The 14,687-nt window shown below is 42.4% G+C and overlaps 1 protein-coding gene across 2 annotated transcripts in view; it reads right to left on the reverse strand.

The window, feature by feature from the left end:
* CENPU (centromere protein U) overlaps positions 1-14,687 on the reverse strand; it is a 457,607-nt gene that overhangs the window by 196,143 nt on the left and 246,777 nt on the right. For both annotated transcript variants that reach the window (XM_078678017.1, XM_078678018.1), the window contains one exon: positions 314-434. In XM_078678017.1, coding sequence (XP_078534143.1) covers positions 314-434 — 121 coding nt within the window. The remainder of the gene's footprint in view (positions 1-313; positions 435-14,687) is intronic.

The raw sequence follows: 14,687 nt of genomic DNA on the forward strand, positions 1-14,687 counted from the left end.
TGATGGAACCTGCCGCTATGATACACCAGAGAAGTATCTCAAGCCTAACCCACCCCACCTGACAAGTAATACACATTGCTGTGATGTAGACATATGATGATAATCTCTGAGAGGGAATTATGTCTGTGTCTCTGCAGTGCTATTCAAGTAAATAGGCAGGCACCTGTAAATAAAGTAGTTAATTATAACTGTCCAAAAGCAAGCATTTAGAAGCCAACAAACCTACAACACTCTACCATCAATACAATCGAGAATACTGAGATTTCTCTTCTAGACATATTTTCAAAAATGATAGTGAAATAAATGTATTTACTTGTAGTTGGTTATAATGTTTGAGAAGTTATCCAGGACAATATCCAACTCAGTGATATCTTTTGTGGATCTCTTTGTGCCATCTGGACACCAAATCTTCAAAGAAACATTGTTACCTTGAACTGGAAGAAAATATTTTGTTAAATACTTTTAATGTACCATCACAAAAAAAACACTATTGCACTGCAAGTCTCTTTCAGTTTTGGGACCAGCGATACCTACATTGTTCAACTGCTTTATTTCAGAGGGGGAGAGAAGAGAAGAGAAGAGAAGAGAAGAGAAGAGAAGAGAAGAGAAGAGAAGAGAAGAGAAGAGAAGAGAAGAGAAGAGAAGAGAAGAGAGGAGAGAGAGAGAGAGATGTCTCTGGGACCCTAATAAAGGACTACTACTTCTGAAACAACTGGGGTTTGTTGGATTAAAATAAAATGGCAAATATTCTAAAGATTCTAAGGATGATGCTGCTTCCAAAATTGAGAGAACTAGAGAAGACAATGGACGCAGCAGCAAGTAGGTATCATCTTGTCCAGAGCAGGCATATAATGAGCTTCTGAAAGGCATAAGATGTATTGATCTACACTGAGGATTAGCAAAGAGAAACATGAAACGCCAACTACCTCCAAGAGAAATTTAGACTGCAAATATTTGTTATCCACCCACAGCAGCTACTCTCAATTTTAATGCGCTATTCTGAAAAAATGCAAGACCGCAGGAAGAAAGCATGAAACAAAATTCTCTCGTTCACCCTTAGTTGAAATAGAAAAATCTTTATTGGCCCCTTAATAAGCATCTGAGTTAAGGTGTGACCTAGCTAGCCATGAGGAAAGCTGGGATAAATATATCAGTTAATTTGTAAGTAGGTCTGGAGAACTGTAGCCCAGCCATATTCCTTCTTCGTTTTGTTTTCACAGTTTTGCGGTCCGTGTACATGACCACAAACTGCAGACAGGTTTTATAGAGGGCGACATGTAAAATACAAATACATTCATCGGGACACAGCCACGCACATCATAGAACATCAGAGATTGCTCTTTTCTGCTTAAAACACATGAAAAGACTCTTAAAAAAACTATGAGGATTCCAGGGTTTAAAAACAATATTACTTGTCAACAGGACGCAAGATAGTACAAAGATATAATCCACTCATAACAGGGACCTGCTATATGGCTGCCTCAGAAACAGCAATACTGTAATATGAATTACCTGGTTCTTGAGAACAAAAATAATAATCCGCATTGTACTAGTTTTGTTATACCACAAAAGAAATAACAGATTCACATTTCTTCGATGCTGAACATTTGGGACGATCAACGAAAGGTGTCACCTATAACAAATAAGCACTGGAAAGGCCAGCAAAGATGTTCTGTGACTGTGTCTATGGACATGTGGGATAATTCAAGTCGAACAGCACTATTACTTTAACGAGTAGACCCTCCATTTTGAACTTAATTATAACATCATAGCGTGGCTGGGGCCTATTTGAAGATATGCAGTTCCATACTCTACCCATGTTGTGAGCTTACGATGGACACTTAGTAAGGGATCTCTACAAACTAGTTTCACAGTTTCATTGACAAGCCAGAGACCTCTGAAGGTTAACATCATGCATGGACAAGAGAACCTTAACATCTAAGGGTAAAAAGAATGATCTGTGTAACTTATCTCCATAGTTTTGTTGCCCATAAACTGCTCACTGTTTAATAAATTAATCCAAGAGCAGAATTGTGGTACATATGGGCAAGATTCTGTGTGAAGAAATGCTCAAACAAGCATGTTTTACATCAAAAGGAAAAGGTTACTCAGCACAGCAAATTACGTACCTTTACTACCGCTTTTTACAAATAAACACTTTTTTTTCGTTTTAACTGACAGGAGAGGGTTACAGCCATTAAAGAATACAACACATTAATATAACATTTATAACATCACTCATAATTCATAAATAATATAGTGCTGCTGATTAAAGAGCAGTGGCATCCAATTTGATAGATGTTACCAATCATATTAAAATACTCCCAACCATGGGTCCCATATTTTCTGACGCTTTTAAAGACATCCACACACCTGACATATTGACTCCTCAATTTGAAAACATATGGCCATCCCTCTCAACCCCTCTTCGATTTTGTGAGCATGGGGGCATCTCCAGTATTTAGCAACATCCCGCTTAGCCAGTAGGACAGTAAACGGTCCAGGTCCATAGGTATCACCTATGTCTTTCACCATAAACAGAACCACCAACTTGAGACACAGATCTACTCGCCATCTCAGCATCACCACAAGAGCATGAGCATTGCTCTGCACGTATCTTTTTTACACAAACATATACCAGGACCACAAGTAAGAAGTCTCCCAATGCAGCATGACGTCAGAGACACATAGAGGAGAGCTCTCTGTCACTCCTCCAAAGTAGGTTTGGGTTGTAGTACAATCTATGGAATTAGCTGAAGTGGCTCAATGTAACTTTAGCTGGTAGGGCTTGGCGTGCCATTCTCACTTCCTGCAAATCATAGTCTGTGCTTAATTTGTGGCGGTCGGCACAATGATGCCAGAAATACCCTTATCTACCCGCCTCTCTTTCAGCAACTTAAATGGGAGTAAGAACTAAAAGTTGATTTGTTTTTACATTGGGGTCTGTAAGGCTGCTGGCAAAAGCTCATAAAACGTTCTAAAGACAGGTGTAGAGGTGAGACATTAAGTGAAACACCATAGGCTTATTCGTTGATGTTAACGCTTTAGTCCAACTCAGCTTTACAGGAAACAAGACAGTTCAGCTCCACTCCATCAGGCATCCGAACAAGGAATATTGTAGAGGGGAACTATGCCATGGAACCCCTTGGAGAATTCCAGGTCACTCGCCAACCTTATTAACATAAGAAAGCACAATCACAACAACAGGGCAGGACAAAGAGGTGGAGGTAAAGTGCTACTGTGTGAGCCAAGTTCAGTAAAGGAGAGCGAAAGAAAAGATGCATATAAATTAAACAAGCATTTGCAATGCAATCGGTCTCGCCTTTGGGACCTTATATTTATTTAGCTATGTAGGAAATTAGCCTGGGTGCTGAAACATCTACTGTTCTTTAACATGGAGGGAAAGTAAGCACCAAACTGTGTGACGCGCCAGGTATGGGAACACATGGAGAGAAATACTGCCTTTCAGCGGGAAATAGTATAGTCCAAAGCTCTGTTTTTGATATAAAATCAGGGACTTTGGTGGTGATATCACTGAAAATAGAAGATTTGAAAAATATCTTATTGTCTACGGCTGCTCGTGGAAATCAATTTCTATGGACTGGAATCTAGAGAATGCTAAAGTGTCTCTAGTATTTACTGACGTCTGCTGGTCGTTTTCTATCGAGAAAGTTAAATAGAGGCTGCTGCCAGAAAAATTGAAAAAAGAAAGTCCCTCACCAAAGCAATTCTGGTATTTTACTGATCTCTACTGGTCGTTTTCTATCAAGACAGTTAAATAGAGGCAGTTGAACACGCAGAAAGCAATTCTGGTACTTTACTGACCTCTACTGGACGTTTTCTATCAAGACAGTTAAATAGAGCCAGTTGAACAAACAAAAAAGTCCCTAAGTGGAAGCAGACAAGTCCAAAAGACGATCTCCAGAGCCCACAAAGAGCATACACATATAAGTATATACTAAAGTATATACAAGTGGACTTGAATGCTCAACCTAATAATGGGCAGAGACAGCAGAAAATAGGGTGCATGGGATAAAGGCAAGATAGAAAAATAAATAATCGTAGTACTTAAAATGTGAAAACAAGGAAATGCGGAAGGAAGGGTGAATGTAAGCATAGGTGCAATGATGGAAGAAAATCTGAAAGGGAGGAAAGAAAGGTGAAAGGCAAAGTGAAAGGAAGGAAGGATAGGCGAAAAGAAAAAAAGAAGGGCAAGTGCAAAGATGAATGAAAGAGTGGAGCAGCAGGTCAAAGGATCAGTTGGTAAAAGGATTAATGAAGGGGGTAGGCAAATGGAAGAATGGACAGAAGTGTGAAGGAAGAATAGACAGAAGTGTGAAAGATGAATGGCTAGAAGAGTAAAGGGATGCATAAACCTATGTGTGAAGAGCCTGGTCATTAGATGGATGGATGACAAAATAATAATGTGGGTAAAAGGGCTGATGAATGTGTGAATAGCTGGATAGATGGAACTTCAACAGTTGGGTAGAGTAATGAAAGGAAGGACGTAATGTTGGAAATTTGAAAGGATGATTGATAGATGGATGTTTGGGTGGGTGGATGGATGGTTAATTGAGTGAATTTAAGGATGAAGCAACTATTCTAAAAATGGTCATGCCTACTTGCTTCCCTCAATTGGTATCATTTGAAGTTTGGGTCAAAGCGGGGGTATCTTAATGTTATGGCTACCCCTTTGGGTTTGCACCATGGGCACCCTGGTTTTCCTGACGCAGGTCTCAGTGCGATTAAATAATGGCGTCACTGCTTAGGCCTGTCCTGTGACTGTACTTTTAGTATCGCCCAGGACCAGGTTTGTATGAGACTTTAGTCTCCTTTCCAGGTCTATGGTGTTTCATGTGTTTAAAGGTGGCAGGCGGCAGTGAAGTCTCAGCATGACTCTCATATTGCTGTTGGCCAGTTGTTGTCAGGCCCTTACAGCCTCAGCAGAAGGAGTATTTTGGCACATCATTTCAGCAGTGTAGAAAGCAACCCGAGAGCTCTGTTTCATGAGTTCTGGGTTTTACCTAGGGTCGCTCTACTGTTTGCAAGGTGCTTGGAAGCCACTCACACAGCAGCTTTGGGTAGGTGCTCTAGGGTGCCCCAGTTAAATGTGTAAGCAGCCTACACAAAGCTCCTCAGATTGACATTCCATCATTCGACAGGATTGGAACACACCAACCACTGGAAGGGGTAAAGAACAAGGGAATGAGAGACAAAACAGGAAGTAGATGATAAACTACAACACATCTTTCCCAAAAAATGAGCTTTTTCATTACACAGTCCTTGAGCCAGGTTACACTCAGCATTGTCTGTTAGGTTTTCACCTGTATGGGGATCACTTGTGGAATAGTGGGCAAATTGGCAAGTCTATCCATTTTTCATGTGCGTCCATTCTCCAAAACAACTGCATTTTACTTAACCGGAGTTACACTCATAGGTTTGTAGAAAACATTGTCCTTTTTTCTTCTGTGCATTCAGTCTCTTGGCAACCACACAATCCCCAAACGTCCACCTACAAATCTTTTTGCTCCATGTTCTACATAATATCTTCTTTTATACACATTTTGATGATGCATCACACACACACACTAACTTTCTCTCTTTGAACCCACATAGGTTCACCTCCACTCAACCAATTAGGTAAGTACTTTGTACCTGTATGACTTATTTTGAGGAACATGAAAGGAGAGATTCATGAACCCAGAGCATGGATAGTGTGGTAGGACCATAATTTGTTTTGAAGCAACCTCTTCACTTGATTTCCAGTCACACAAGCAAGTTGGATGAGTTCTTTAATCATTCTTTTCATCCTTTCAACCAACGTATTAGCTTTAGGGAAATCCAAGGCAGTTCTAAAATGCTGCATTTACATTTCTGTCAGGAATTTTTCCATCTCAAGCAGAGGGGACAGAGTCTATATCACTCAGGAGTAACCAGGAGACTTGGAAGACGAATGCAATTCGATGTCGGGTGTTGCAGGATTGGTGACAATGACCTTGACTCTCCAGCTGTGAGGACCAGGCGACGCTGAGGAGGACCAAGAGCCGTGCACGAGCTGTCCCCTGAAAGATGTTGAGTACTGAGGGGTCAGTATACTGTGGGAGCACCAACAAACCTTGGCAAATGCAAGCAACGCAGGAATTGAAGGAGTAACGTCGGGATCAGCAAGATCCAGGGGACTCGCCACTAGCAGGGAAGTCAGGGCAGACCCAAGCAATCAGGGGAGCCCAAAAGAAATAAGTGTGACCCTCAAATGGAACCACAGGCCAGAGGCACAGGAGCCGCGAGAGGATGTCGAGCAGCTCACCAAAAGATGCAGGCCACGGTGCACACGATGCGATGTGGATGAAGACTTTGGTCACTGGAGGTGCTTGAGGTGGGGGCTACATGGAGCCCGAAGATCTTCTTGGAAGGAAGCCAACAAGCCTTTGTAACTGCCAGTTGACGGTGTGCACAGGGGTTCAGTTATTGCAACCCTCACGAGGGATACTGGCCTCAAACTTGGCGAAAGAGCAAGCCTTGGAAGCTGTGGAAAACCACCCTACGGTGTCCAGAGAAGCTCAGGATCAGCAGACCGGTCCACTTAAGTGCGGTGCCTAAGAATGCAGGGGAGTGACTCCTTCACTCCAAAGGAGATTTCTTGAGGTGTCTTTAATGCCCACAGGTTTTGGAAGGTTCCTGTATGGTACATAGGCACAGGCGATGCAGCAGACTGAAAGGGAGAGAAAGTTGGGCCCAAACGAAGTCCAGAGGGCCCATATGGTAGAAGAAGAAGTGGTGTCTGAATTGAATCTTGTCCCACGACGAATCTATGGACCTACACCCAGGTAAGCCCTGGGAAAGGGAAAGGGTTGGGACCCCAGGGGAGGGTCTAGACAGAAGGGAGGTTACTCCCATATCCTTTGTCCCGTTTTGCGTCAGAGCGGGAGCCAACGGCTCCCAGGACTGGTTTGAACTGGACTATGCACGGGGACACCAAATGTGCCCCTCATGCAGACTTTGTGGCGCTGGCAAGCGCACCCACCCGGTCCCAATACACTAAATCCTGTCTGGGAGGAGGTTACACCTCTCTGTGACAGGATACCTATTGTTCTGCCTTTCTTTGTTCGAGCTTGGCTCAGCAGCAGTCGTGGCAGAAATGTCTCTCTGGTCTGCAAAAACCATTTTGTACTGTCCAGGTCAAGAAGGCTGGTACCGGAATACTGAGAGCCTAATGGAGGGCTCTTCCAGTGCTTGGAATCGTGTCTCCCACACAGTTTATGGTGTGGGGGTATGATTCCAACATGTTTGATACCAAACATGATGGGATTAGTTGCAGCCAGTTTCGAGATGGTCATCGCATAATTACGCAGTGCCCCTCTATATAGTATTTGGCTGCTTCACTGACAACCCTGGAGAATGGACTCCGCAGGCGTTAGGGGTGTCCTGCTCATGCAGGCGCACAATCTCACTTAGAACCAAGCACCCTGCCTTCAGGATTGTAAAGGCCTGCTAGAGGGGTGACTTATAGGTTTAAAGTGCAGTGACCCTAGAAATAGGAAACCTACATCTTTAGTAAGTGATGCAAGCACCAATTTACACAGGCTGCAATGGAAGGCTATAGTTGCATTTTGAATGGTCTCCCATGGGTTGCATAATACATGCTTCAGCCCATGGGGGACCTCTGGGTTACCTATGCCCTGGGTACCTTAGTACCATATACTAGGGCCTTATAAGTGTACCCCAGTATCCAATCTGGGACGTACCCAAGAACTTGTCACAACAATTTAAAGGAGAGACTTGGGTTCTGATGAGCAGGATCCTAGTCAGACTAGTCAAAAACAGCTTAGCACCAGGCAAAAAGTGGGGGTAACTATGCAGAAGGACCCTACCTTCCTACACCAGTGTACCTGTTATACCTTCACTAAGGTATACCAATTTTGTTTTCAATAATTAAATCAATTGCTGGAAACCAGAACTTTGCTCTTGCCTCACTCTTTGGCAAGAGTGCCCTTTGTGGGCTAAGTTGCTGATTCTTTACCATAACTCTTTCAAAGGTACTAATTTGTCACCTCTCAAAACCTTGTTGTCCATTACACTCAACTCACTCTTCAATTCCCTACATCTTCCCATAATTTGTTACACGTGCATAGCCAGTCATGCAATACTGTCTCTTGGATTCAAACTAAGGTTTTATCATTCCTCAAGAACTACTCCTGCTCTTCCCTCACATTTCCAGGAATGGCGATGTAAACATCATCCTTTCAATAGACACATCCTCTAGTGCTGTGTCTGCTAATAGCACAGGAGACAGGCAGCCTATAGCCATGTCCCCTGCTTCTGTTACGTACTTCTTACAGTTGTACCCCCCTCGACCTAACACGCATTAGCAATGTAGGAAGGAGGAGGCCGTACATTCAGTTCCCTGAAAAGTGAAGATAAATGCGAAGAGTTTGTGGTGTGTCATTAAAATCAAAAGTAACACCCAGAGGGAAACCTTAAAGTGTTTGACAATAACACACTTCAGCCTCCTTTTCTAAAGTGGAGTATTTGCGTTTAGAATTCTTTAGAGAGTGTGAAGTAAAGGTGACAATTTAAATTTTTTCCTTTCTCTTAACTATTTGAGAAAGGGATGGTCCTAGACCTCGTTGATAGGGTAGGTGGATAAAATGGTCTTATGATTAACATAACTTCCAAGAGAGTGGATTGTCACTAAACACTCTTGGGATTATCAAACTGTTCTTGGCGCTCTTACTCTCAATGAAACTGAACCCATTTCTCAAGTATTAGTCTTATGGAAGATATCTGGTCAGAAAGATATGTTATGTAGGTAGATGTGAATTGTACCAAATCTCAGAAGGATTTAAGTACCTTCTTATAGGACAGAAGTTGGCTTCCTTTACTACCCCTACAAATTCAATCTTCAGTTTAACTCAATTTTTGAAATTAGTGCATCCCGGGTAATCAACAGAGCCCACACCAATCTGAAACTTTTCCAACCTAATAGGCAAACCTATTTCACCACATTCATCAAAGTCATGGTCAGATTCGGATGCACCATTAGTCAGGATGTCATCCAGAAAGCACATGATGTTACTGAGATTTCCCAGAATGAGCTACTGAAATCTTTGGAAAACAGCTGCTGCAGTGGCCAAGCTGAATAGCATCCTGCGCGACCTGTAAGAGCCAAAGGATGTGATAAAAGACATTAAAGACTTGGGGTCTGGATGTCGCTCACCCTGGTGGTAGACTGACAAGTCAATAATGCTGAAGCAGTTAGCTTCCCAAATCCGTCTTAGAATTTTAGCAAATCTAGGGCGGGGCATCTATCTATCCAAATGTTTGCACTTTGATCTCTCAAGTCCACACAGAGAAGGCTACCTTTGTCATCAGCCTTAGTGGTTACCACTATTGGGGCAGCCAATCCCAGTTCTCAATATGCTCCATGACCCCTTGTGCTATGAGTTTATTGATTTCATCTCATGAATCTTCCTTCATCAGATATGTGATAGATCATGCCTTACGCACAACATGCATAGCGTTGACTTTTAGTCTGAATTTTTGCTGGAAGTTCCCCTTGCAGCAGCCTAGGACACACTCCGCAAGTGGCTAACTACCATGGCCAATAACATTCCACCCTGAGATTATCACATCAGCTTCCATCATAACTCAGCTACATCCCCTATCCATGAGTAGCCCTTTAAATTGAATATCCTAACCCCTGGCCTCGCAGCTTAATGCTCTGTCATTGTTAAAAGTTTCCCACACTGTGAAAAGTTACCCCAACTCAATAATTCCACTTGACTCCCCTCTAGCACAGACTATTCTTGCCCTCCTCTCCATCCTTACCCACAGTTCATACCCTATGTAGTTCATCAAAACTGTTGCCCCTTCAGTCCTAACTGTCCTGGTATCCCACGACAGGACACTAAAACCACTTGCATCTGCACCAACAGAAACATGGGCAGCTTGGAACATTACGCTGGGGACTTATCTTCATAGCATAAGATGCACATACATTATTGCTGTAAACGTTACGTTTGTTCTTGGTTATAAATATTTTTAAAGAGAATAGCAATGTATCAAAATGACAAAAGGAAAATAAAGTTTTGTTTTAACAAAACATAAAGATGAAGGTTGATAGAAGGAAAGGATAGAGAGAATCAAAATAGCTACAGGTGCCTGAAGTGGAACAAGAAAGGACATTGGAGTACTGTAAATGGGAGAAATTCTCCTAAACAGTGAGTGTTAGTCGTATTGCTGTGTTCATGAGAAGAAGATCGGCTTCCAGATTAAGCTGAGCAGATGGATGAAGCAGAATAGCAATTTAGAACAATGGGAACTTAAGCACAGAAGTTTTTCTGTGATACTGAATAATACTTGGGTCTCACTAAGGAGGCAGAGCAGGGAAACACCTTCATAGACCAAGCTGAGAGGAGGGAGAATGTGGGACTCCAATCAATAAGCGAGACACTAAGGCAGCAGGACTAGCCTCAGCAGTGCCACATTTTAATTGAGACATGTTTGGGGCATTGCTTTGTCTTAGCCCTGCATCAACAATTTTGAGGTCTTTGCCAGAGGTTCAGGCCGACAATTGCGTGTTGTGGTGATGCAGGACCAAGGGATCCAATTGGCACAATCGAGTTGTGATGAGGCTGGAGCACAGTCCAAGAAGCAGGTGTCCTGCCCAAACCAGAGACAAGCAGGCTCACTCACCTCACCTACAACTTTAAGAAGGGAGCTCCCCAATGTGAAAGGTATTTCTTAAAGTAATGGTAAGTGTTGTTTTACCACTGTAAGTGTTGAGGTTTCTAGCCAATCTAGGCACAATTTCCCAACACTATAGGATGTCACTACCCCTGGATGTTCTCACTGTACATATTGTGGGTCTAGCCTATGTAAACTAAGTCCCTCGGTGATGTGCAGGAACCGTTTATGACATGTGTTTGTGTCTAAGGGCCAAACCACCCACTCCTTCCAATTGGGGTCTGATCTATTGTACTTTACTAGTTGATAGCAGTACAATTTGTCATGGTCTGATGAACCCTCCAACATTTCAGTATTAGAAAATGCAGCAGTTTTTCCAGATCAGATAACATGTTATTTACTGTTTCAGTATCTCAATCATCAGAAAATGTACTGGAAGTAATGAAATCACTTAATGAGATTATAATTACATGACTAATTTTTAAAAGTTTGGTCAGTCCGAATATGTTAAAATCAACTTTGTCCCATACTATACCACAAGGTATAGGAACAGCTGTGATGTTCACTGATGACACGTCTCTTTGTTCATGAAGTGATGATGGATGTGGCTTCAGGAGGATGTTGACCTTTCGGGCTCTGGAATCTTGTTGAAGATAATGTCCATTAATAAGCATGCTAAAAGTCAATACTAAACCCAGCCATAAAAGAAAAACATTATCCCAGAAATTACACAGAGTTCAATCTAAGGTGATACCAGGTATGTCTTTTGAAGAAAGAGAAGAAGTTCTTTAATTCTTGCTTGAATGGTGTTTTGGCTGGCGTTGTTTCTGGCTCGCATGGATCCAGTGAAAACGTATCAAAGTTAATGAAATAGCCAAATGCTGTTTGATTAATTGTAGCAATTGCATCAGGATTGGTTGAAATGTTATTATCCTCTCAATGAGGCAAGTTGATGTAGACGTCTACATTTGGTCGAATTGCAACTTGTGAATTATTCTGATTTTCGTTTTGAATTTGAATGTTCGGTTCAAGTGGAACAAATCCCATAGCATCGGTGCTCAGTCCTTCATTCCTTACAGGTGGCTCTTCAAACGTGATGAGTCTTTCTGTTTGAACTTCTTGGAATGTAGCTAGAGGAGGAAGTCTGCTACATCGGAGTTCACTAGGCCTACTGTTTAGTAGTGGCCACATAGTGTGATTTGATTAAGTCGATTGAGACTAATCTTTCCTCCTTTTTTACGGCAAGAGGCGGGAGCAGCCCAGTTCTTGTTTCGTGTACTGCAAGGACTGGTACAGGTTTTCTGTAAGAAGGTCCAAATTCCTTTTTGTCTGCAATTTTCTCTCTGACCAGATCTCCAACTTTTGGGATCCAGACAGGACTTGCCTTGACTACCTTGACTTCTTCATAGGCGGTCTGTTTTAGATGGACATTGCTTCATTTCATCCTGGATTCTTTTAGATCCTGTAAAACAGCTAAACGATCATGGATATCAAATTGTCTTTAATCCGCCACTGCGCCTTCACAATCAAGATCAGGTACCCACATTTGTGTCCCAATGATGAACTCATATGGACTGACACCTCCTAGTGAGTTTCTTGGCTGGTTTTTTAATGCTTGCTGGACCCCATAAAGGTGTATGAACCAAGTACCGCCCTTGGCCAATACCCTAGCTGGTAAAGACTGCTTTAAGTCCCGTTTTTTTTCTCCCCACAACATAATTTCCCTGAGGATGATACGGAGAAGAGAACCTCAATGCTACGCCCATACCTTCCATGGCCTCTTTATAAGCCGGAGAGCTAAACGCAGGGCCGTGGTCAGAGTGTAACATGCAAATTGCGCATGTACCAATAAAGACTCGCAAATCTTTTATAACAGTTCGAGCGTCAGCAGAACGCTGAGGCCATAACCATAGGAATCTTGAGCAGGATTCCACTGCCACCATGATATATCTGTAAACCCTGTCCATTTGTAAGGGGCCGCAGTGGTCCAAGTACACACATGCGCAAGGTTTTTCTGACTTCAGTAATGGCATCTCTGCCGGGCGTGCAACGGTGGAGCCTTTCATCTGCTGGCAGATGTCGCATTCCAAGACATGGTCTTTAGTTTGCTTAGATAACCCTGGCCACCAATAGCGCTGTTTCAGTAAAGATATAGTCTCTCTAACACCTGTGTGCACAGAGCCCAAACCCTCATGTGCAGCTAATATTAAAGCTTGCCTACAATCCATATTTGGTATTACTCTATCCCCCACTCCAGGAATTCGAACATATGGAACGTTTTGTGCATCTAACTTGTAGGAGTATTTGAGTGGAATTTTTTTAGGTACTGCTGTGCTGCCTTTGCGTGATGCGATGACAGCTATCACTATATCTCCATTTATTCTCGTCTTTAAACGAGTCAGCGCAGACACGGAATCTTTGCGAACAGCCCCCTTTGCGGCTTCATCAGCCAATGAATTCCCTTCAACATCACGTTGATGACTCAGTGTATGGATCATGTGAGTCCTCGGTAGCTCGGATTTCAATTCTGCTACCTGTTCCCTTAGCATTTTGTGCTTTATTTGTGCCACCTTTTGCATCTTTAAACCAGTTTTGTTCCCAATGTTGTAAGTACTTATTGTACGACTGTACACGGTAAAAGGAATCACACATGATTAGTGTGGGGAATTCTCGATCCGTATTTACAAGTGAAAGTATCAGTGCTTTTAATTCTGCCAACTGAGCCATGCAGTCTCATAAAGATTGCGTCTTTATGCAACTAGGATGGTACTTGCCATCATGCATGTGACCTTTTACGATTGCATACGCTGAAAAAATATTGTTGCTTCCTCCCCATGGCCGGTTGCGCAGATCCGTCAGTGTATATTATATATTCATACTGTTCAAGAGGCAAGATTTCATTTGGTAGAGGATATTCTTGTTCATATTGCAGGAAAGCCTGTATTTTTAAACTGGGACCAAATATGTATTCAATGTCTTTTGCAGTAAGAGAATTAGCCCATTGTATCCACCTGGGATGTTACGCTTTCGCATTCAGGATGCTGGCTTTTGTAACAGCTTCTAAAGCTGGTACTGGAGTTACGACAATAATGCGTTTCCCCTGAGCCAGTGCCCCTTTTCTTGCTACCGCAGTCTGAATGGCAGTCAGAATTTTTTCTGGTGAAGTGAAACGCATTTCTGCATTTGTGTACAGGTGTGATTTGTATATATTTTTTTTCTTTTGCACAATGTTGTTCATTAATGCGGCACTATGTGCATTTTGGACAGTAAATGTCTTTGAGCATGAGTTTAAATGTCTATAATCTAAAACTAGACGATATGTATTGTCAGGTTTAGCGACAGGAAATAAAGGATTGTTCATTGAGGAGGTACATTTTTCAATGACCCCTTGGTATTCAAGTTGATCTAAGACCTCCCTGACCTGTTTTTTTAGCTTCAGAGCATTAGGTAAAACTTTTAACGGGATGACGTGGTAGGTTGAGTTCTCATCCCGCCCTGCGTGATTTTTGTACAATGCTGGAGCTTGGGCTACTGCCCACTCCTGCGCATAAGCATGTTTTAAGTGAACGGGAACATAGTTGGAAAATGCAGGAAAAATTATACTTTCGCCCCTGGGGCACTCCATAACGAATGCAGGCGGCCAATCTTGTTCTGCTAACAGGATGTCATAACCAGATGCTAAGTTTTTACAAAAAATAGCTTTCACTTTCCTGGGCTTGTCCCCCTCCAGCCGGAGGGTTACTTCATATAACCTATGTGGGACGCTCACTCTGGTGTCTGGTGTTTCCACTGTGATGTAATCATTCAACTCCGCTGTCACCAGAAATTCCTTCAGGTTCAGGCGAGCTATTGTTACTTCTGCCGCACTGTCTAGCATCGTCAAAGCCCATTCCTCGTTCAGAAGTTGTGTCCTCAGAATTCTGGGCATGTCTGATTTTCAGACCAGCAACTTTCTTTTTCTTAAATTGAGGTTTTGGATTTTGCTTATCTTCTTTTTTAAA

The sequence above is a fragment of the Lissotriton helveticus genome, chromosome 2_2, assembly GCF_964261635.1.
Source record: "Lissotriton helveticus chromosome 2_2, aLisHel1.1, whole genome shotgun sequence".
NCBI classification, from domain to species: domain Eukaryota; kingdom Metazoa; phylum Chordata; class Amphibia; order Caudata; family Salamandridae; genus Lissotriton; species Lissotriton helveticus.